The 25,030-nt window shown below is 38.0% G+C and overlaps 2 protein-coding genes across 2 annotated transcripts; both read right to left on the minus strand.

Moving 5' to 3' along the window:
• Positions 1-264: 264 nt before the first annotated feature.
• On the minus strand, positions 265-11,462 carry LOC144068780 (AN1-type zinc finger protein 3-like). Its single transcript, XM_077593565.1, has 6 exons — positions 11,087-11,462; positions 8,044-8,084; positions 6,877-7,062; positions 5,829-5,894; positions 3,865-4,101; positions 265-1,506 (listed from the first exon to the last, which is right to left on the minus strand). Exons 1-6 carry the CDS (start codon positions 11,167-11,169, stop codon positions 1,352-1,354), a joined length of 768 nt encoding a protein of 255 aa, XP_077449691.1. The 5' UTR covers positions 11,170-11,462; the 3' UTR covers positions 265-1,351.
• Positions 11,463-18,064: 6,602 nt separating this feature from the next.
• On the minus strand, positions 18,065-23,566 carry slc7a9 (solute carrier family 7 member 9). Its single transcript, XM_077586489.1, has 12 exons — positions 23,346-23,566; positions 22,622-22,769; positions 20,593-20,835; positions 20,401-20,526; positions 20,217-20,316; positions 20,052-20,096; positions 19,857-19,980; positions 19,677-19,780; positions 19,463-19,559; positions 19,034-19,183; positions 18,789-18,963; positions 18,065-18,665 (listed from the first exon to the last, which is right to left on the minus strand). Exons 1-12 carry the CDS (start codon positions 23,385-23,387, stop codon positions 18,610-18,612), a joined length of 1,410 nt encoding a protein of 469 aa, XP_077442615.1. The 5' UTR covers positions 23,388-23,566; the 3' UTR covers positions 18,065-18,609.
• Positions 23,567-25,030: the final 1,464 nt, after the last annotated feature.

The following is a 25,030-nucleotide window of genomic DNA, read 5'->3' on the forward strand; positions in this document are numbered from 1 at the left end:
AAATGTCGCTGTCATGATTATAACCAGAAATCAAAACACTGGCCAATGTTTACAATGAGTCAAGTACCTGAAGGTTAAAGAATGAAAATCCAACGACGCTGTTACCCAAAATATCTATTATATATATATATATATATATATATATATATATATATATATATATATATATATATATATATATATATATATATATATATATATATATATATATATATATATATATATATATATATATATATATATATATATATATATAAAATATATATATATATAAATATATTGGATATATAACTAAAAACCAAACAAAAACAAAATAGCTGAACCACCACCGCCTCTAAAAGAGGAACTGCTTTAGTCCACATAGCACAGAATTAAACGGCATTGTGTGTATTTACAAAGGTGTCAAAATGTCGACTGAGAATGTAAAACGCAAACTGCCATGAAACACAAAAACATAAACCCAATTGCGTAGACGCGATGAGTACACCAAGAAAAAAAAAAGAAGCGAGTGGTGGGGCAGAAGAAAAAAAAGTAATCATTGCTGTCCATTGTGAAGCATTAATCAAATATTTTGAGGGGTTTTGCTTTTTTCCTCCTCAGAAAAAAATTAAGCACACTTTTGATTGGGCATCTGTTGAGACTTGGTGAGTCAAAAAAATAAAATAAAATACAAACATGACTTATTTGTAGCCTTTGAACACAGCCCAGTGGCATTTAGATAAGCTAATAACACATGAAATGGAGATTGGATATTGTCTAAGGACTGAAATCCAGGAGGAAAAATGGAGCTGGGATCTTGGCGGGGGGGTTGGGGGAAACATCCTGATGGGTTATGAACAGGTTTGTAAGAATTATTTAAGATAACTAAGACACTGAAGTCCCATGGTTGTACGTCTTGCTTGATAACAAGAAGCAGTTGTGGATGATTTCTTGTTGAGGTAACAAGGCTAAAAAGTCTCATTGTCCTCTTCGTCATATTTTTTTTTACATTTCTTTGAGGTATCATCTTCAACTAGCTTCCCGCACGAATGTACAACGTGTGCTCGTCTTTTTAAATCTGTCTGGTCGTTTGTTAGCTTCCTAACGCTCATGAAGTGAAACGGGGAAAAGGGAAAAATCCCAAAAGCACAGTCCTTTTTGCTCTCTCTGGATCTTTGTGAATTGTGGTTGTGTTTGGCAGCAGGGATACAATCAAGCTGACAGAAGCACAAAAGTCTGGGACGAGTGAGGACAAAAGGGATTTAGAGAGCGAGCATCTTTTTTAAATGAATCGGCTGTACAAACAACAACAAAAAAAGAAGAAATCCCTGCTAGGGATTATGTGTGGAGGAGATTCTCTCTTGGGTGGAGCTCAGGAGCACTCCTCTCCAATGCGCTGGCAGGAGCGGCCCACCTTGCGGTCCAACTTGACCATTTTGAGGACGGCCTCCTGGCGCCCGCTGCCCAGGTGATCAAACAGACAGTCGTGTTGCTCTGGGAGTCGATGGAGCATGCAAAAGACATAACCTGGGCATGAAAAGAGGAATAATAATGAATCGTTAGATGATTTATTTGCTCAAGTGGTGGAATTGAGAAGATTCCTGGCACAAAAGCAAGTTGGTGAAAAAACCGTGACTGGACGTTTGGTCGCCCGGACGTTTGGTCGCCCGGACGTTTGGTCGCCCGGACGTTTGGTCACCCGGGTGAATATAATTTTGAGAGCTGGTTTCAACAGTAGATATTTAGATATTAAACTCTCTCTCATGAATATAATTTTGGGAGCTGGTTTCAACAGTAAACTCTCTGTCATGTTGTCAAACATCTGGCGACCAAACGTTCGGGCGACCAAACGTCCGGGCGACCAAACGTCCGGGCGACCAAACGTCCGGGCGACCAAACGTCCGGGCGACCAAACGCCCGGGCGACCAAACGTCCGGCAACCAAACATCCGAGTACCGAAAAAACTATGTACCGTATGATATTTTAATCAGAGTTTGTATTGTTAAAATTATTTTTCCTTTTTTTTTTTTTTCATTTACATTGTTTTAACCTGAATTATGAATGAATAAATTACACATGGGTACCCTTTAAAATGGTTATTTGGACATACCCAGGGTATTTTGTGCAACTGTGTCTGAATATACAAAGTGACGACTCACAGTCACTGGTAGGAGTCTTGCCACGCATAACGAATCTCATTTGTTGTCATAATCTTAAATCAGTTCATTAATACACTGCTGGCATTCAATGAGAAGTGATTAAAAAGCCCACTTTGACAGTTTCTTGATATGCAATTAAAAACACTGATTACACATCGCTGCATAGGAGTGAAGGGGATAATGTTATGTAAACTAATGCAAAAGGAATGTTTGTTAAATCGTTTCCTTGGCAAAAGAAAAAAAAAACTTTTGTTAACATCCTCTTTTACAACGTAAATCCAGCACAATCATTATGACTGTAATTACCTCAATAGTCAGGAATCACTAACTGGATTTTTTTTCAAACTAAACAATTAGAAATGGATGTCCCTTGCAAAAAAAGAGGGGTGGGGGGTTCCTATTTAAATATAACTCCAGGGGTTGAAACATATGCTCTTTAAAGCAGTATTTTTTTGTAAGGTATGTTCATTTGTATGCAAAGCAATTGATCAGCAAGCGTGGTTATTGGTTTAAAATGCATTAGTATTCCTGGTAATTGCTTTATATTTAATGTTCAAAGAAAAACATTTCCGAACCACGAGGTTACTGACATTTCTAATCTACAACCAATAAATAACTCTCAGTTTGCCGACCACTTGCAGATACGGCAATGGTTGCACAAGTAAAAGTTCAAAGTTTTGGGGAATATTTCAAACTCGTGGCATCCCTTTTTGATCAATTTATTCGCCAATTTAGACAAATAAACACTTTCCTCAAAGGGTAATTGGACTTCAAGCTCAAACATTTCTAACAGACCTAAATTTGTTAAATTGAAATTCAAAGAGCATTTGAATTACATTGCTAACCAGAAACTGAATGAAGGACGTGCACAAACATTTGCAGTTCATTTGCTATTAGTAAATAAAAGAGATTCTTATGGTTATTGTTAATTTGACTAGAGGGCGCATACTTTCTGCTTTGTAGTTATTCTTATATTTTTTTCATTAGTTTAATTTGATTAACAATGTAATATTGCTTCAATTATTCAAAGAAGGAACCAGATGTCTTTATTGGGAAAATGAGTAATTTTGTTGGTTAAAAATAAAACTTAACCCTATTAGACCCAGTGACATAACATGTTATACTATTATTATTATTAATAATAATAATAATAATACAGAAATTGATTCTGGTTATGCCCCCCAAGATTTTTTTTTTTTAATTATGAAAAATAAAAAGCCATTATTTCCTTACCTGCACTTGACAAAGATGAACGTCGAATGTATTTAAAGTGGAATGACCGGTTGTAAATGCTCATAATAGGCCTTTAAATTTAGAGCAGAGCCTCATACGTTATACACCTAATTTTGAACTAAATCACTGCCATTGACAGCAATAGAAGGTAAGGGGCTGCTGATATGGAAGATGGCAAATGTCCAATTCTGAAGTAAAAATAAACAAACCTGACCTGAACGCCCGAGACGTTTAACTTGTCAGTAACCCTTTGATTTCAAATTCGTTTCCACCGGGGCTGCTCTCAGCTAATGATTTTTTAAATTTAACAATGGCAAATAATTGCTGCCAGACCTCACAGTCAAAATGGATTGGGCGGTTGTAGCGTAAGAAATTGAAAAATGCAACTACAGTTACTGCATATGTATTTGAACTATCAAACTTTCACTCATGGGCTGTGAAGGAAAAGTGAGTACAAATCTCAAAGTGTGCTCATGCGACGGTGTAGTCATACCGCAGCGACAGGAGCCCAGCTCTTGCTGCACCAGCTCCAGTTTGGTTTGACAGCGGTGGCAACGTTTGCGGCTCCGCTGTTTGGAGCTGCCACGGGACGACGCAGAGGATGATGATGATGACGCAGAACAAGATGATGATGACGACAACGATGATGATGATGATGACTCCTCAGCCGCCGGCACTTCACCCACTCTCGCTCGCTTCTCAGGAGAGCAGTCACTTTCTGACTCAGAGGCTGCAAACAAAGACATATAAACAGTTGAAAGACCGAAACAGGTAGTAGAGTAAAACCAGTGCACTTCTGACATGATACATACATCTATACTTGGTAAATATTTTTTGGTTTGGTCAACAGTGCTACGAAGTAAGACAATTACACATGTCTGAGCTCATATTTTTATGTGTATTCGGTGTTCGAATAAGTGTCTTTTGGAAGACAAGCTGGAAAAAATAAAAATAAAAATAACCAGTAGCTTTATCTCGCCAATAGTACTCCCTGGTCTAATAGACATCCCACCCCAATATATTGTCTGCTGTGCCACCCACTTAAGTAAACACCACAAAAAGGGGATATTGATGTACATTAACTACAACACATCCCTCTGCTGAGCAGACCATTTTTGAGACAAAGTGGATGCAGCAAAGGTATTCTAAGGCAAAAGCTGCTGAACGTTTAAACATTGAACCAGAAAGAAATATATTCTGAGCGTATCTTAACGGAGGATGAAAAGAGAAAGTCAACAGCTTTAGAAGGAGATTTATTGCATGCAGGATAAACAAATAAATGAGTTACAAAAAAAGAAATCTTGTCTCAAGACTGGGAGAGGCAGACAGCACATGATCCCAATTAGGCGTCCCAGTCAAATACATTGGATCTGTAGCACCACTACTGTATTTAATCATTGAAAAATAGATTAAAAATAATATTTCATAATCAAATTATAATTGAAACCAAAAATCAACAAACGGTGGCCTGCTTATGTTTTCTACGTAAATTTGCTGAGGAAGAACAGAATTTAAAAAAAACAAGTTTAATATATATAAATATGCTAAGTAAATGGTAGCTTGAAATACGTATAGAGCAGTAAACTTAACACAATGCCCTACAACAACCTTCCCTTGTCCCAGTCCTGTTTTAGCCAAAAGATCTTGACATGACACAGGAGAAGCATGTACCTGCAGCCGCTTTAACCGGTCAGCAGGACTTTTCTCATCAATCCTGCAGACTTTTCCTCTGGCCGGGGCGAATGCAGATCAGCGTTCAATAAATCTCTGGGAAGTAGGCCAAGCTGAGCTGCCAGATTCTGCCGCTCGGCACCATCAATATAAGTGTGTGAGCATATGTGAGTGCACCGGTTAGTGTGTGCGTGTGCATGTACTTAGCCCGTGACCGCTCTAGTCTATGGCTTCTCATCTATCCTGGCAAAATTCTGCAGGAAAGTGAGAGCAACTCAAATTTACGGAGATTGGAGTATGAAATATCGTAAAAATACTTGGGAGAATGAATATTGTGTTGTATTCCAAATGTTGAAAGAGGAACGTTTAAAGTTAAGTGTATATATACACACAATAGAGCAGGGGTAGGGAACCCATGGCTCAGTCGAGAAAAACCTTTAATACTTTAAAAGTTGATCTGCATCCTTGTCAAAGTTAGAAAAGCTATTCAACTTTTTGTCCCCGTGCCTGCCCATAGTTGCCTAGGATAGCCTCCAGCACCCCTTACAGCCCTTGTGAGGGTAAGCGGTAGGGATGATGAATTTAAAAAAATAAAAGGTATGTGTGATGTGTGCCAATATTTGGGGTAAAAGCAATGACATTAATTAAATGCAAGCCTGTTTCAAAAGGAAATAGGGAAGACGTATGAAGTATCTTACTGATATTTTTAAAATTCAAAATGCAACATATGCTATATAAAATCTCTCAATCTGCAAAACCCTGATTGCATGTCTGACATAAACATACCTGATTCAAAGGAGCGTTTTGTAGGAGTTGAGAGTGAGCCGAAGGCTGTGTCTATGATGCGTACATCTGCAAAAGAGATACAGTTCAACAAGATGGGAAGAGATGTGAGATGGTGACAAAACACTGTTTACTGCCGCATGAGGTTCATTCTTACCAACATACTTTAATAGTGTACTGAATTTTCTTGCAGAAGGCAGTATCATAAATAATTCACAATAAATACTATGAATATAGAGGAGAGTAAGTTAAGTTATACGTCGCGCTTGCCGGATACTTACATTACTATACGTCATCGGTGTCAACTATACCGAGGCAAAGCGTCACGTTTATTTTTTTTATTGTACAATTTCAATAGTTATCTTTGTGAGTCAAGCTAATTTATTTTGGAGAATTCTTTGACCAGATTTTATGATTTAATTAGTGTGTAAAAATTTGTGATAGTGGAACTTTGAACTATGTATACTCGTGTGTTGGGTGACCTTAGCCTCCTTCGTGTGTGAGTAGAACTAGTCACAAAGATATAAGTCTTTTCTACTGTATTTTTATTGTCAAATTGACCTTTGGTCATATAATTTGCAACTATTTTTTAGAAAAATATTACTTTTTATGGTGGACTTGAAGTAAATTTCCACAAGTAATTTACAATGTGTGTTGCGCAGAAGGTAAAATTTACTGCTCCGAACGTCCTTTTAGTCATTTCTTCTTCAACAGGCCTGAGTAAATGACCTTGCCACAATACAGAGGTGACGGATGCAATTGCAGGTGACATCTTTAAAACCTTGCACTGAATAGATAACCCTATACTTTTATCCACCCTGTTCTGTGCTATGGAGGCCAAATTAACATGGACAGCTGCAGCTTTATTTAGTTGTCATCTATAAAAAGATGCCTTGGAAAAAAGATATACCCGTGATTATTTTGAGGATTTATCCTTGTTATACATCCCTTTTATGTACCAACTGTCTTGCCACCAAAACTCTTACCAGTTTATAAGTAATTCAACCCGCCCCATGAAAAAATAAAACATTTCCCATATCTCCTAACTTACCTTCCTGAGCAGGTAGAGAAGTCGCAGCTGCATCTCCTGGCAAAGGATCTTCTGAGGTGTCCGACATGGCTATGAAAGACTGACTGATGCTTTTGTTTGTTTCGTTACAAAACACGTCAGCTTGAGTGCTACTGTTGGAGCTTGAAGAGGCTTTTGAGGCACCATCTGGTTGTTTCTTCTGGATGTCTTAGGGGAAAAAATATTATTCATTTCATTTGCTGTCCTTATCAGAAACAAAACATTGTCATATTTCTTGGTCTTAGCTTTAGATTTGTCTCAGTATCTTTTTGCCTTTGTTTTTCATCACTTAAATATTTTTTTCATGTTACCCGCGGGTGTTTGATTCTGTGAATTGCACAATTTATCTCTTGCTCTGTCCTACATGTGCACAGGCTCAATGCATACGCAGTATACACATGCCACTAATACTCCCTGACCATTCTCTAACCATCTGTGCGCGACTGAGAATAATGCCCCATTGCCATCTACAGTAGCGGATGTGCAGTTACATTATATTTTCGAACAGCAGAAAAAAAGGAGCTTTTCCAGGGTTCAATTGTTTGGGTTTTCTTATTTACTGATTTAGGACCTGTTGCCATAATGGCGGTACAGGGAAGCAAAAGTGAAATCTTTTCAGCAGGTAAGAGGCTAAATAACAATGCCAAAATGTGATGAGACAGCTAACGCACACAATATTTGTCCCCAAACTGCTCCTTCAGCTACTTTGCAAAAAAACATAGCCTCACTGTCTTAACAGTAAACACAGTTTTGAGATAACAGTACAACTTTCTCACAGCAGTGAAGACTTAAACGAAGGTACAGTAATCCCTCGATTATCGCGACTTCACTTATTGCGAATTCACTACTTCGCGATTTTGTTTTATTTTTTGGCAGGAAAGTTCATAAAAATGTGAAAAACCACATTGAAACTCATGAGCGGAAGCCACTTTTGCTACTAGGACTCAGCACTATTTTTTTTAAGTTCATAAAAATGTGAAAATCCATGTTGAAACTTGTAACCTACTAGGACTCAGCACTAAAGTATTTTTTTTTAAATTTTATTTCTTTGCGATTTTTCGAATATCGTGGCCATGTCTGGTATACATTAACCGTGATATTCGAGGGATTACTCTACTGTACAAAGTGCATTGGAGAGTAAAAACCAACCTGCAAAACATTTGGAGCACAGGTTCATTGTTTTGCTGGACCTGGAAAAACAGAAAAAAAAACAATGACTTTAATAAACTACCATTTGTAACTGGTATGTTAAACTGATAAATGCTGCTCTTCAAACAAGGGCAAAGCCTTTTGATATGTTTTCAACTATGACCCCAGGCTGATAATAATTGACTAATTTGGGATCCGGCGCAGAAAATCTAATCATCCCTAGGCCTTTAGTTACTAAAGGACTGTAAGGATAAATCAACATCTACTAAAGTTTAGTAAAAATTGATTTATCCTTACACACTATCATGGCAAAATGAAAATATTTGGAGATTCCTGTAATCCTGATTCTCCATTGAGGGACAACTTGTTTCCTATGCCACCTCTCTCCTTACCAATGATGCACCAAGTGTGACATTCAGAAACGTTATGTTTATTTGAGGCGCACCTTTGTTCCAGTTTTTCAATGTGAGGTCATCTGCGTCAAACCCGAAGTCTGTCTCTCTCGTTATTTGTAAGACACAGGAAGGATGTGTGTTTGGAAACAATCTATTTTTAATTCTGCCTACCAAGTCACAACATTTCTGAGCTTTAGCCCAGTGCTAAGGAAATGCATACATTGTTGTGTGTCTTTATTGGTAGATGTAATGAAATGAGATAGGAGTACAGGGGCAAAAGAGGAAACACAGCAGGAAGAGAATGACAACGCGCTTGTTAAGGCAAAGAAAGTTAGCACCTAGCATGCACAATCAATCTCATAGGTGGTCCACTACTGCTACAAATGAGCATGATTGGAACAGACAAGAACACGAGCTTTGCCTCCTAACTGATTATGTCTGAGTGACATCCCAAAAAAGGAAATAGCTTCAAATGGGTGACGTTTGTTTAAATGAAGACGCAATTAATACATGCTACCAAATTGGCCTGTTAAATTTGCAAACTCAAGTGCATACAGATTGTATTCATACAAATTTTTGAAATGTAAAAGTGCAACAAAAAATACTAAGTTTAGAATAAATGCATAAGCTACGATCAAGAGACAATTTCTGCACCTTTGTTATATTGTTCAAAAGAATTAACACAGCATTAAATATACTATGGGCAGCGCTGCGGCTGAGTGGTTAGCACGTCGGCCTCACAGCTCTGGGGTCCCGGGTTTAAATCCACCTGTGTGGAGTTTCCATGTTCTCCGCGGGCCTGCGTGGTTTTCCTCCAGGCATTCCAGTTTGAACACAGAACGTCATCAAATGTGAAAAATAAATATGGCATATCAGACATGAACAAAAATCACACTTCCTTTCAAAATTGATAAAAACAAGAAAAAACAGCTCTAAGAATGATGGATGATTGTAAAAGGAAAATATTTAGGGTGATTTTAGTAATAAATGGTAAATTGGTTTACACTTGTGTTTGCAGTCAAGTTACTCGAAGCACTTTGACACTATTTTCTTATTTACTTACTGATGACGCAACATCATGGACAACATGACTTCGGTATCTTGCTCAAGGACACTTACCATTGTCACCAAGGTAGGGGAATTGAGCCAACAACCTCTAGGTAGGTCCATTCGTGTCAACAACCTCCGAAAACGCAATTTAACAGCAGCACAGATCAGAGACCAGATGAATTCACAATGATGGAATTCTAGCGACAGACCCATCTCTGGAACTACGATCAAAGGCCGATAACATACCGATAATCAGCATGTGTGTACCTCGCTAACAGTTAATCGAGTATAAACTCTAGTTAACCATTGCTTTTAGTACTTGAAAAGCAAACAATAAAAAGCTCTCTTAACTTTGCTGATGATTAACACAATTTCTGGTGTAATGAGTCTTGCTAAATCGACTTTATACCAGTTATTGATTGTCACAAGGGTTAAAAAAAGGCGTATTTATCATAAATGTAATATTTTGGTTTCAGATATTTGCATTTTACAATTAATTGGTGACAAACACTGTACTCTTAGCATCTTGTTGCACTCATGGTAACGCATGTATTACCTGGATTAAAAGGTATTATATGAACAATGTGGTCATGGTGAGTCAATTAAAGTCTTCCCAAACAGAGCTATTCAATGGACCAGGTGGGGGAAAAAATCATTGTTTTTAAATATTGCAAAATATCGAATACCGGGCGGGCCGGCGGATGAGTGGTTAGCCCGTCGGATGAGTTGTTAGCCCGTCGGATGAGTGGTTAGTGCGTCGGATGAGTGGTTAGCGCGTCGGATGAGTGGTTAGCGCATCGGCCTCACTGTGGGGGACCTGGGTTCAAATCCAGGTCGCATATTCTCCCCGGGGCCTGGGTGGGTTTTCTCCAGGTACTCCGGTTTCCTCCCACATTCCAAAGACATGCATGGTAGTCTGATCCGACACTCTAAATTTGCCCCTAGATAGGAGTGTGAGCTTGAATGGTTGTTTGTCTCCTTGTGCCCTGTGATTGGCTGGCCACCAATTTAGGGTGTTCCCCACCTCTGTCCCGAAGTCAGCTGGGATAGGCTCCAGCACCCCCCACAACCCTAATGAGGATAAAGCGGTTCAGAAAATGAGAGATATCGAACACCCCCAAAAGTCGCCATGTCTGTTTCTATTTTGGGACAATTACTCCACCATATGCACTGTCTCATGTTCACATGGTACTTTCCTTTACTAATGTCAGAATGTTGCTACAACGTATCCAAGTAGCCAAAACAAGAAGCAGAGGGCTAACAATAATAATAATAATGACATGCCATGAGAAACAAACCCCCTACAAAGTTTTTGCTCGTATATTATACCCTTCCCTAACCGTGTTAGTAGCCTTCCCTCACCTGCGGTGACAGGAGCTGGATTATCCAGCCAGGTGAAGTGAACGAAGCCGGTTTGGGGGTTAGCTTTCAGCTAACGCTCCAAAACAATGGGGCCGGGATGGGAGAAGAGGGAGGGGGCTCATAACAAGCTCATCCCCCTTGAGCTGCTAGCGCTAATGGCTAAACGGCTAAGCTAACTGTCGACAGTGACGCTAAAGAGCCATAAACAATAAATTTAAAGAGATAAATGCTCTTACCCCCAAAAGCCGCAGGGACAGCGAGGCGGTACGACGTTGACGTTACTCGGGGGCTTGCTGCCCTCGCTCCCGGTGTCCCCCATGTCGGGCTTCCGTGTTGAGGTCTCCGTGTAGCAGGTGAATCCGGGGATGGAGCGAGGGCCTTTAAAAGCGTTTGTAGATGAGTGCGTTAGGATGCGTGAAAAACGCGTTGCTCTCACAAGAAAATCGCTTTTTCTTCAATATCGACGGCCGTGGAGCAGTTTGCCGACACGAGCGGCCACAAAATCCGGTGGATTAAGACAGCCTTAAACGAGAGTGAAACATGGGAGCCGTCAAAGCCGATGACGGACGGAACCACCGGGGATTCCTAGGCCGATCAGCTGGAGACAGGACCAAACCATTAGCTAAAAGGGAGGACAATGTAAAGAGTTAGCAGACGTTCTACTACTGGCACTATTTCCTATAGTAAAATATAAAAATAAGACAATTATTATATTTCGTTTATTAGATGTATTTTCAAATGATGAATGAGAAACAGTTGTGTTTGATGGAGCTCATTTGCTTGACACAACATGGTAGGTTCCATGAAAAACTCATAACTCGGAAGCTCTCAGCCAAAAATATTTTCGAACAGAAGACACGCTGATACCTTGGAACACTTTTTAAAAAATACTTTATTTGCTTCTACTGTTCATAAACACACGCAAAAACAATAAATTCAAGAAAAAATCCCCGTTTCCAACTTCAATCCATTATAATTTATTATAATTAATTTCGTTATAATAATGTCCCAACATTCCAAGTTCTCATTTTCGCGAGAGTAAAAATGACAATTTTTTTACAATAAATTGGTTGGCCACCAATTTAGGGTGTCCCCCACCTCTGGCTGGGATAGGCTCCAGCACCCCCGGCGATCCTAGTGAGTCCCTCCCAAGCTCTTTCAGCAATAGACTGCGGCACCCTCATTGCAGGAAGGAGTGCTTCCGCAGATCCTTCCTCCCGTCAACTGTCAGGCTCTTTAACAAAACAAATGGCTGAGTGTTAAGGCCTACCGTATGCATGCATGTACATCTATGTGTATGTATGTATATATGTGCTTATATATGTATGTGTATGTATGTATGTATGTATATATATAAGCGGTTCAGAAAATGAAAGAGAGACATTGTGCTTGCCTATGAGTTTGGGAACTAATCAAGGTAAATGTTCAGTAGTTCAGAGGTAGAGCATAATAAACACAGATAGCTCCTGCTCTAAAAATGAGGTTGACTGAATGACTATTTTCATGATTGTTAATGTCTATTAATTCCAATCAGGTACTTTACTTTTTTTACAGACCATTTATCAGAAGAAGTCCCAGGAGTGCAGGCAAAAGTCCTGTTTTGCTCTCAGATACAGAATTTCTCAACTCCCTGACCACTTTTTTGCTTACCTGTTTTTTTTCCTTCGGTTTCAATAAACAAATGGTAATGGTTAGCCAGTGCAGCACACAGGTACAAACAGCTAGTTATTACAGGTCTCATTTTGGGCCTCTCTGTGGAAACGTGCTTGACTGCTTTTTTTCCTCCATATAGCTTGAGTCAGCCTCAAGCTCAGTGGTTCTCCAGAGGACTTCTCAACATAACTTCAAAGACAGATATCCACCCTTTACATGCTGTACCATCTCGCCCCTTTTCCATCACTGCAATAAAATTGTAATTTTAAGAATTTACTGCTGGATGAAACATCAGTTGAACATCTTGCTCCCTTAAGATACATTGAAAAGTTAGTAAGTTAAAGCAAGGTCCAGAGTGATTGGCCTCGAGGAGTTTAGTGAGAAAAAAATTGAGAAGCAAATACTGGAGTAAATTAGAACAGAAACTGTAAGACGGAATTGGTGTGATTGTGTTTGACAGTTCTTGAAACACAAAGAAAATGATGAATGCATATAATGGCTGACCTTGACTGAAAAGTTTTCACATTGACCACACAATAACTTTGGCACATTACTACTACTTAGATCTAAACCAAAAAAACATTTTTTAAATAGTTACTGTTTTTAATAAAGTAATAAGGCAAATTTGTCAATGTTTTTTGGTCAGAACTGTTTATTTTTAAGTACAGTACCTTCCTTTTAGGAATCCAAATCAATGGTTTCACTGATTATAGCACAGTGCCCAAATCAATGTTTGATAAAAATGAATAATTTTTTTAACTTAAATGGCCTTAAGATATCAGTGTCCATTCTTGTCACTGTAATTTGCATCACACATGGTTGAATTATTTGGGCTCTGCGAGGAACAATATTGCCAAGATTTGTGTGTTGTTGTTTTTTTACCTGACACAGCAAGCCCTGTTTTTTTTTGCCCAACAAGGGCACCCGCAACAGCCTTTGTTTTTATTTCCCTTGGCTCCTATTAAAGACCCAATAAAGGGAGTTATCACAAAATGTCTTCATGTTACTTATTGAGAAAAAAAGAGGGGTCAATCCAGACATCATCCATTTTGTTTATTTGTTAAATAAGCAGTGTGGAGTCTTTAATTTGAAAATTAGATTGCATTCATCCAAATGCAAATAGATAACATTAATTTGGGACTGCTAATGTTAGAAAGAGCCACTCAGAAACATGCTCCATATGGAATGTATAGGAAATCTATGTCAGCACACATGTCCATAAATGAGTCTCTCCTATCTTTTAATGCCATCTGTAGATAGGTGGCCCTGCTCGTTATTGACTGGAGGACACACCGCATGTCACTGCTCAAGGATTCTTACTGAGGACATTTATCAGAAAAATTGCATTACCCTGATGTCTGATAACTGTGAAAATGCAAGCGGGGGTTCAAACAAACAGACTACGGATGGCAGACATTTACTGTGGTGTAAAGATTCAATGATTTGCAGGCCTTTAACAAGCATAGAATAGTATTTCGTCAATCAGGGATGTTGTTGAGTGAAAATAACAAATTTTAACATGCGAATTGTGTTCACTGTCTTGAAGCTTTTATTCCCATCCTGGTTTAATCTTTCATATTCATATTCGGGGCAATGCAGTGAAAGAGTGGCTTGCATGTCCATCTCACTATTCTGAGATTTTGTCCCACATCCCAAAAATGTGCTTACTAGGCTGGTTGAACACATTAAATTGTCCCTGACTTTTTGTACTTGAAATGTTGAAATGACAAAAAAGCACACATTTTCATGTATTTTGACTTTTAAATTCTGAGTAGGGCTCTTAAGGAGGATGATGTCCATCATGGACAGCACCTCCCATCCCCTGCAAGAGTCTGTGGAGTCCCTCCGAAGCTCTTTCAGCAATAGACTGCTGCACCCTCATTGCAGGAAGGAGCGCTTCCGCAGATCCTTCCTCCCATCAGCTGTCAGGCTCTTTAACAAAACAAATGGCTGAGTGTTAAGACCTACTGTATGCATGCATGTACATCTATCTATGTGTATGTATGTATATATTTGCTTATATATATGTATGTGTATGTATTAATGTATATATGTGTACATACATGTGTGTATATGTGTGTGTATATATATATATATATATATATATATATATATATATATATATATTTCAGCAACACTTTATTTATTTATATATTTGTTCATGTATTTATTTATTAACTTACTCATTACCTATCTATTTATGTCTAAAATGCCTTTTCTATTTCTGCATCCTCACCCTCTTGCTACTGTGACAACGAAATTTCCCGAATACGGGATGAATAAAGTTATCCAATCCAATCCAACACTTAAAAATGTGATTTTTTTCTGTCTCTCTCTCAAAAAGGTTCACGACACGTGGTATATTACTACAGGGAAAAATATTTGTGCGAGCGTGATGATAAAAAGACTTAAACTTGTAAATCCTGTTTTTCTTAGTTGTTAAGGGCAGATTCCATAATCTTTTTGTAGTATATGCTGATTGAATGTGGTGAAATGATGTGATAAAGACTCCAAAACGGAGGTTTTACTGTCCTACAAATCTCGCTTGACAGATGAAGAGGAATGTCTGACAATAAGATGCGAGATCATAACCAGTCTGTGAAGCATTGGAGGCTCCAGGCAATGTTTAGAAGTGCGTACAGATGGGATAAACATCAGAGAGGATCCTGTCAGACACTCACTAAAAGCTGTTTGCACTCCTCCATTGGAGACAAAATGCCCCCCAAAAATGTACGATTTTTTTCATTTTTTATTTTCCCCTCAATGTTTCTTTTAAGCCTAGGCCTACCATTCCTGATGTATTATTTTTGACTTTTTTAAACCCACTCTCTTTCCCACCCTCAAACACACACACACACACACACACACACACACACACACACACACACACACACCTGCTGTATGCACTGTGTAGAGAAAAGCATCCATGCATCATCTCCCTCCAGCCTGCCCACCATCTAACTATCGTCTGATCAAAGAGAAGCTAAACATGGACCAAGTACTGAGGCAAACCATGAGACAGGAAAGCGCTGCATCTCGATTAGTAGATGAAACTTCTCCCTACCCCTGAATTCCTCTGAATTGCAACATACACATTTAGCAGCATCTCCTTTGGGCATGCAGATTTCACCATAGCAAAGCGCTCTTTCAAGGTAGGTATGTACATCTTTAAAGTGAAAATCTGAAAATAGTACATTAACCAGATGTTGGATGGTGATTAGCAAGTTATCTATTGTCATCTATTACAATTTAAACAGCAACAACACCTGCCAGTTTGTTCTTATCTTGCTGATCCATACTTGCAGCAAACCAGGCTGCTTTTTAAGATTAGTATGGAAGCCACAAGTGTGTGAGAGAGGCACAGTGTACATAACAGGAAAGAAAACAGATGAATTAACAGATCTTTCAAAACAGCCTTTTCTACAGGGACCAAATACCAAATCTTTTTACTGTGTTCTCAACGGAACTGACAATGAAGTTGTTCCAAAAAGGAAAAATGCCATTTTTAATGTGGACAGGCAACATTAAAATCACTGCAGAGTGCAGATCTAACTAAGAGTAAGCATTATTTGTTGAGGAAATGTCCCATTTTTTAAATGATGCCGATGTCGATGTTACCTTGAAATAATATTATACATAAGATATTATAAGACAGGGCTCAAATACCCAGTAAACTCGCTGCAGTCTGCTTCCAAACAGAAATACTAGGAATTGGTATCACAACATCTATGGGTAAGGTGAATGTTTTATACATTTTATCTGTAGCTTTATTCTTTTGGAAAATGAATAAATGGAAAAAAGGCAGAAAGAAAGGTCAAAGAATTGATTCAAAGGTTTTAATGCAAATGTTAGTTCAGTGTCTGATTAGAAATAAAAACCCATAAATGCGACGATGAAGACATGCGGATAAGTTCTAATCAGTTTTTTTCGCATTGCATTGCTTTAATGAGTCCATCCTTTAGTTTCTTTGTGCCTCTCAATCAGTCTAGATTGGTTAGAATTCTATAAATCAATAGTATAGACAGAACAACGAAATATAATTACCTCACGGGGTTCATATACAAACGTCATACTCTATAGTTTTTTTCATTAAATAATCAAGGACACCTCTGCAGCAAATAACTACTACATAAAAATATTTTACATGACTCAAATGTCAACCTTGATAAGATCAAATTCACCTTGATTGGCAATGAGCATGCTATCACTATTTATAAAACACGCATGATTTCAATAGATCAGTCAAAATAGGTAAAGGCAGTTTAAAAATGTATAATTTAGAGGTTTAATTCATGGATTAATACAGAATGTGAAATATGAATTTTTGAAAGAGAATGTTTTGTCATTCTGCTGCACCATTTAGATATATATTTGTGATTTACAGGGCCAACATAAGGCCATCAAGTGCTTCAACTAAAGAGTTTTGTGCATCTTGAATACCACTCTACAATATTCAAGCATTTTTCATTGAAGGCATGAAAGAAACTTCATGAATGCATAAAACAGTACTTTACCGACATCTTGTGGTACTTCATTCGTTTTTCATGTCTTTGAAAACAGTTTACTAAATGAAACAAGTTACTATATGATCGGCACCATTTTATAAAAGCATATTTAAAAAGAAAAAATATCAAAAATTGCGTTTTTAATTGATTTTTCTTTTCATGTCATGGTATATGTCATATATAACAGAAGATTAATCCTTGGCAATATAATCTCATTATATTAGATTTAGGTACTATTGTGTTTTTTGTTTTTTCCAAAGAAAAAATGTTCTTTTTTTGCCTCATTATATGAATTCATTATCAGTATTCATGAGGAAACAACATGGAATTCACTTTGGATAATTGTGTTATTGGCCAATACTTTAACATCCTAACCACCCTCACGGCTCTATTTGCTACATTTTGGATTAATTTCCACCAAATATTTGAGTGGACATTAACTTTTATAGTGTTCAAATCCCCCTGTAGTTACGAGACACTTGGTGATAACATTCAGGATTGAAAGGAGTTAAGGATACACTTCAAAGCTCAACGTGATGATGGAAAAGCTCGAGGGTTTGGACACATCATGTTGGTGGACAAGTTACGGTATGCCACCGGGAAGCCAAAAGCCTACAGCAGATAGGAATACTCCCCTCCGGATTTTGAGATCACGGTGCCCGGCTCGACAGAGCACGGTGTTCCTGCGGAGAATAGCAAGCAGATTACTGAGATGCCTTTCTTTCCTGTTAGAAGGGTCAAGGAAATAACTCATTAGTGATGTGGGTGAGATGGAGCCTCATGTCATCTCATTTTTCAACCTGAGCTCTCATACAAACACATTTACAGTACATACATTATTCATTACAGGACAGATATAGACACCACTGATTCCCAACCACTGTGTTATGGCACTTAATTGGTTCATGACTTTCTTCTGTTGCAAAAGTAATTATGAGATTCGAGGAAATTGGCAACAACATTATTACTGGATATCAACATAAATCAAAGCTTATGACATCTGGTGTTTTTTTATTATAATTGTTTCCAGTTTTATCACAACGCTATGCAAACGCATCAATCAGTATAATGGTTTATTTGAAGAAGAAAAAACAATCATCTCTCATCTCATTTTCTGAACCGCTTTATCCTCATTAAGGTCACTGGGGTGCTGGAGCCCATCCCAGCTGACTAGTACCCTGCAGAGTACCCGGAGGAAACCCACGCAGGCCCGGGGAGAACATGTAAACTCAACACAGGTGGACGTCACCTGGATTTGAACCCCTGCATATGAAAGGTATCATGTTAAAAAAAATGTACAGAGATATAAACCATTCAAAAATGAAACACTTTTAAATTAAGCCTTTTAGACAGTCAATTAAAACTGAACAGCATATAGTTACAGTATGAAGGCTGAATTATTTTTATGCAGCTCTTCCCAATTTTGCCAATTGTCCTAATGTTATGGCCTTAATGTTGTAAAGCAAACCAAAAATACTCGTTTTTACACGTTTAGACCAGTGTGACAATCAGGCGTCCAAAAATGTCCAACAATGAGTCTAGCACCATTAATTCTCAGTGGAGCTAAAAGGGAGTTGACCTGGTTGACCTCCTCACTCATACTATTTGTCAGGAGGAACAACTTCCAAGAGGATTTGCAGAAGGATGGTGATAGGCCCTACAAGGATGGGAAGGATAAAGATAATATTTGAATTCATGTGAGTTCAAAACAAAAACACATTCTGTAAGTTTATTATACAATTTTCAACATTCTCAAAAAATAGACTGTAAATGTACTTACTCATGAGTCTGCGTGCCCACTTGACCTTCAAGTGGACAAAGGGGTAGTACAGAAAGAGCCCACTGAAGATGAACAGTGAACTATAGAGGTATTCTATTTCAGGATTGTCAATGATGGGGGCCAGCACCAGGGAGCAAGAGATGAACACCATTAGGATTGCGATTATAATGGGAACCTTTTGGATGAAGACAAACACAAGTTATTTATATAGCTAAAGAAAAGACAACAGAGATGTTAGACTTCACCTTGATTGGTCTTTTCAGGTCCTTCCTAGTGAAACGCATGACGATGAGAGACAACATTGTCAGGCCGTAAAAGAACCACTGAGCAAAACTGAAGTAGTTGATGAGGGTGTTGATCTCTGCTGGGATTATGTACAAAATAGCCAGAAAACCCTGCAGGAAAGTTAAAAAATAAATAAATAAATACATAAAAATACAAATAATAAATAAAAAAATAGTAATAATAATAATAATAGTACTAGTAATAATAATAATAATAATGATAATAATAATAATAACAATAGTAATAATAATAGCAATAATAATAATAATATTAATAATAATAATTAGATAAAAAAATGAACAAATATATATATATATATATATATATATATATATATATATATATATATATATATAGAAATATACCATATAATAATTTGCAGCACTTACATTGAACATGATAGCTGGGGATGGGGTTAGGTGCTTTAGACTAATGAAAGACAAAATTCCCACCATGTGTCCTTCTCTGCCACTTACATAGGCAATCCTGAGTATATCAAAACATAATATTTGAAATATGTAAAATTTGACTCAAGGATTTCTTTTCACCTAAGAAGTCACCAAATCCCAGATTTCTTCCACTTTCTACATCATCTTTTTTTACCTGCCTGCGGTGAAGCAGCTCGCGTTGGCGGAGCCAAATGTGGAAAATACCACAAAAAGGGGGACAATCCAAGACATAGGGCGAAAGACTTTGTCTCCAAAAGTCTGAAGAAAGAATAAAAAGTATCACAACTCTGGCAAGCACTCACCAAGGAGTGTAATTTAGACTTTTCCCTCTTACCACAGCTACAGCTGGTGACAACAGCAGTTCATTGGAGCTCAGGACGGTGAAATAAGCAATGTTGATCAGCACGTAGCACACGGCCACCAAGGGGATGCCAATTAAGATGGCTAATGGCAGATTGCTGTGGCAAAAGGGGGCAATGAAATAAGTAGCACAAAATCCCATTACTTATACTCTTGAATATTTTCCTACCTAACAGGATTTTTCAACTCCTCTGTGATGGAATTGACTTGATTCCTGAAAAAGAAATTGATAGCTAACAAATAATATACATTGAGAAACAAGAAGGCAATCTTATTTCAAAGAAAGCCCCTTAAAATAGCTCATTACATTAGTTTAGCGATAGTGAATGTTTACCATCCATCATAGGCCCAGAGTCCACTATAAAAGGCAAGTCCAATTCCTCCAGCAGACAGTGATTTGCCATCAAATGCATTTGAAAAGTTGTCTGTGTTTCCTGGACACAAAGATATAGACGAGAAAAATGAAATGAACTGACACGACATAATCTATTACAACGACAATGTCCAAGAAAGGTCACCTTGCGCCAAGAGAACCATTCCGGCTCCCACGATGACGGCGATGATGAAAAGTTGAGCTGCAGTAAAGCTGTTTTGTACATAATTCGCTAGTTTGACACTCAAGCAGTTGATGGTCACAATAAAAGCTGGAAAAGGAATTAAAAAATTGATTAGTTATATTTACCTATACCTATATACGTGCCTATATTTACCTATAGTTGTAGCTGCCAGACACTTAGTGACAACGACAGGAGGGCTGCATTTAGGATAAAAGGGAGCTAAAAGGTATTCTGCTAAGCTCAGTGTGATGATGGAAAAGGCTGAAGGCTTGGTCACCATCACAGTGGTCCACGAGTAAAGGTAGGCCACCGGGGAACCAAAAGCCTCCAGCAGGTAGGAATATTCTCCCCCGGATTTTGGGATCATGGTGCCCAGCTCCACATAGCACAGCGCTCCTGCAAAATAAAAAACACAGCAGATAAGACTAATTAATGGGAGGCTTTTTCCTCTGTTCTTAGCGACGTCTAGGGAGTAACTCAATCGCAGGGGAACTGGAGCAAAGCCACACTGACATTTGGACTGCAATGGTTGTTAGTCCTTTTCGGGGCCTCTATAAACAAATTGTGATTTAAGATAACATTACCACCTACGAGGAGTTTGGAGTGGGTATCTTCAAATTGGTTTCTCTTCTGAAGATATGATATGGTGATGAAACTCGTAACCTTAGGGCATATCTTGCCACCAGCATTGCCTGCTGGGAGTTTTTAGAGTGAAGATGAGGAAAATGCAGATCATCTGCTACTTCACTGTTTTACCCCATTTTAGTGCAATTTTTGCCGTTTCGCAATTGACGTCCATCGCTGTCTTTTCCCGGGGGAATCACACCCCTGGCCCGGTTGTAATGTCTGAAAAGCTCCAGTATTTGTATTTAATCAATAAATGCTGCTAGGAAGTGGATTTTAGCCCATTTTAGTGCAGTTTTTGCCGTTTCGCGTATGGACATATATGTACGTATCGACGTTCATTGCTGCCTTTTTCCCGGGGGAATGATACTCCGGGTCAATAAACGCTGTTTTCGGGTGGATTTTACCCCATTTTCGGGCAATGTTTGCCGGTACGCCACTGACGTTCATCGCTGTCTTTTCCCGGGGAAATCACCCCCCTGGCCCGGTTGTAATGTCTGAAAAGCTCCAGTATTAGTATTTAATCATTAAATGCTGCTAGGAAGTAGATTTTACCCCATTTTTGTGCATTGATTTATTGATTATTTTTTGTGTCGCAGCTGTAGCTGCAGTAGAGGTTTTATAGCCATATTGAGGGTTGGATTGATTCGTTGAAGGCGCTACGTGAAAATGCATGGACCGCCACTGACTTCACAACTATATCAGAGGGATGTGCAAAGAAAATGCTTGGCAATGTTTATCCAGACCACCCGTTGGTGTAATAGTTCTTCCACCGGAAAATTAAGGAATGAATATGTATTGTAACAACAAACGTCGTCATCACAGGCCTAAATAATGTGAATGATAAATGGGTTTTATGTAGCACTTTTTTAGATTTGCAAAGAAATTGATCACATATGAAATAACTTTGCCCCAGTGAATAAAGATTGTTTTCTCCACTTTCTGCTCTGTGTCAAGGTTCAATTGGGGAATGGGTGGACTTTCGGCTAATACATCGAGTTAATGATCTTCAAACTTCCAGGAGTGAACATTTTTGCTTTTGTTTCGGTTTTATATTTAGCAGATTGATTTTTCAGCATAAGGCAATGGTGAAACGAAAAGAAATGAGGGGGGAAAGATCCTAAACTATTTGCGTTTTCACCTGTTACAGAATGTAGCTTTCTTTTAAAATACCATTTTAGAAATATTTATTGTTTGTGAGATAATATCACTTCAGGAATGGTATTAAAATGCCAAAAATGTAAAGTTTAAAAATGTCAAAATGGGCTTTGTATCCTTTGATTCTTCCGCATGTATTCCTTTGAGAAAAAGAGTTTGTAGACAGTTTTTTTTTAAATAAATGAATAAATAAGAGGAGTTGCTGCATACAGATGAACTTTGACTTTACAGGAGAATGAATCAACAGACAACACAATCCAATCATAATTAAGTCTGGAGGACAGTTGTTTTTTTTACGTCAAAATATTCTGGAAGATGTCTGATTTCATTGATGTTATTTACATGTTTTGTCAGTATACAAGCATACAATTAATAATGATAATAAATTAATAACCCTTACCCATCATGGCTAACACTCCGCAGGCAGTCCATATGAGAAGGCAGGGCCCAACAGCTCCAGAGTAGAACAGAACCGCTTTAGGGGTGATGAAGATGCCCGATCCGATCATGTTGCCCACAATCAGACAGACAGCACTCAGTAGCCCCACCTAAACTCACACATACAGTCATATCGATCATCACTTAGGGCCTGAAAAATGCTGATTCCAATTCTTATTTTAGGATCTGCACTGTTTTCAGTGGATGGATGAATTGCTATTTTACCATTATATTTATATTTTCCAATGACCTCTACAGTAATGACAACTGGTAAAATAATGATAAGCTCTTTTGCTGTCGTTACCAGTGAAACACTACAAATAAACTATCAAGACTTCCACAGATGGATAGCTATTGAAATTGTACAAAAAAATCATTTATGCAACGTTGTGGATCAGCGGTCTTAAAAATGGCATAACGGGAGGACCGGGTCCAGCAAAGGTCGGATGACTCAATGGAGAACGAGAATACTCGTTGTGTTTACCGTGCGACGTGTTGGAATACAAATTTAAAATTTGGTCATAGAAGTCCCGAAGAACATGAAATTTTACCGTTCAAGTTCAAACCGTAGGCTGAAGCAACCCCCGTGACTGAGAGAAAAGGAGAGGCAGAGGAGAGACCGACACGGAAGCATCTTGGGTTGTTGTCACATCAGATCTACTCAAAAGAAAAAATGACTAGCTCACCTTTTTTTGAAGCGCAATGGTCTTCACTGGATGTTGGTCCATCTTTTAGAACCACTGTCAAGGTTGGAAAAAACCAACCAGACACTGCTTTTGCTAGCTTGTCCTTTGTTCTTCCATATTTAGGGTTTCCTAAACTCAAATGCTAAACTTGGCTATACAAAGTTATAAGAATACACTTGCATAGAAATTTTACTGGGAAGTGTAAAGGTGGTAAAGACCAAAGTCACTAGCAAACCAAATGTCATTTTCTACAACCTTCTACCAGATAGCAAAATATACTGTGGGCAGATAGTTAATCATTGATCATTGACAATCAATGCGTTTAAAGCTGACAATCAATGCGTTTAAAGCGACCACCAATGAATCCAAAGACGTCTGTGAATTCAGTCCAAATTAAGACTATTTGCTATTTCTCTCAGAATTTTTTTTCTTATTAATTTGCCTTAAATTGTGCTTATTTCAAGATGCTTATAATACACCACAGAGTTGAGGCAATGTATTGCAGTTCTGTGCAAAGGCGAGCAAGGATGCATATTCCAAATGCAGACACGTGAGATCTGCTCAGTTAGATAGCAGAAGGGATTGTTAATCAGTTTTGGTTGCTTTGTTGTTAATGAAATCAAAAATAATTGCATCAGAGGGGCGTCAATAAGTCTCAAGCGTATGGAGGAGATTCGAGGGAACAGGTAGTTACTCCAGAAGAACTAGATAGGGCTGTAGAAGGTCCTTAAATCTGAACTATCTATAAGCTGTCACTATTTATGCAAACTACCTAAGGGTTAATTAAAAAAAATCTATCTGACATTCATACCATCAAAAAGAGAAAGCCAAACACACATTGCCATCACCAAAGTAAGTAGAATGATCAACGACCTTAAGCATAAAATGCATACCAAATAAATGGGAGTACTTACAAAAAGAACTTGGAGTACAAAAAGCCTAGCAAAGAAGAAATCAATGACCCACTGACATCTAGTGGTGTTTTATTCGATTTCATTTTATTCGGATTAAAATGTTTTATTAAAAAGCAATAAGGCAGAGATGTCAGATCATATACAGTACATTGTGCAATGTTAGAAAATAAAAATATTGAATATAACCATATATGATTACTAATCATTGCAAGCTAATTATTTTAAATGATGTAAGTTGTAAAAAAATATTTGAACAGATTTTATACAATTGTAAAATAATGCCCATGTCAATCCAATATTAGTAATCGCTTTAGAACAGGGGTCTCGAACTCAATTTACCTGGGGGCCGCTAGAGGCCCAGTCTGGGTGAGACTGGGCCGCATCAGGATTTCCACAAGAAAAGCACTGATAAAACTTTCCAACGTTATCAAATATCTTTATTTTTTAACAAAAAATAATGAATTAAATAAATTAACTTAAAGATGAATAAAAAATAAATCAATCAGTAATATAAAACCTAATAATACTAATGAGCATACATTAGATATACACTGGCTGGCTAAGTAGAGAAAATGAATTATTTTTATTCCGTTTCAAATGTCTGTATTAACAGCTCTTTAACCTTTAACTTTCTGAACTTGAATGGAACATTGAACATGAAATATTCTGAACACGGCTTCTTTTGCCTACTCCTTGCTGCTAGAGACCTGGCAGCGCTTCTTCTCACATAGTCACATTTGGCTTGAGGGAGGAAGCAGTGGAGACCCTCAG

Source organism: Stigmatopora argus, chromosome 2 (assembly GCF_051989625.1).
Source record: "Stigmatopora argus isolate UIUO_Sarg chromosome 2, RoL_Sarg_1.0, whole genome shotgun sequence".
In the NCBI taxonomy this organism is placed as follows: Eukaryota; Metazoa; Chordata; class Actinopteri; order Syngnathiformes; family Syngnathidae; genus Stigmatopora; species Stigmatopora argus.

What these genes read in the sequence shown, in the direction of transcription:
- LOC144068780 (XM_077593565.1), bottom strand. Translation starts at nt 11,169, where the DNA reads ATGGGGGACACCGGGAGCGAGGGCAGCAAGCCCCCGAGTAACGTCAAC. An exon ending in GTGCTCCAAATGTTTTGCAG is followed by an intron (nt 7,063 to 8,043) that starts GTTGGTTTTTAC and finishes TTTTCCCCTAAG; the next exon opens with ACATCCAGAAGAAACAACCA. An exon ending in TTCTCTACCTGCTCAGGAAG is followed by an intron (nt 5,895 to 6,876) that starts GTAAGTTAGGAG and finishes TCTCTTTTGCAG; the next exon opens with ATGTACGCATCATAGACACA.
- slc7a9 (XM_077586489.1), bottom strand. Translation starts at nt 23,387, where the DNA reads ATGGACCAACATCCAGTGAAGACCATTGCGCTTCAAAAAAAG. An exon ending in CGGAGTGTTAGCCATGATGG is followed by an intron (nt 20,836 to 22,621) that starts GTAAGGGTTATT and finishes TTTATTTTGCAG; the next exon opens with GAGCGCTGTGCTATGTGGAG. An exon ending in CTCTGGGCCTATGATGGATG is followed by an intron (nt 20,097 to 20,216) that starts GTAAACATTCAC and finishes TTTCTTTTTCAG; the next exon opens with GAATCAAGTCAATTCCATCA.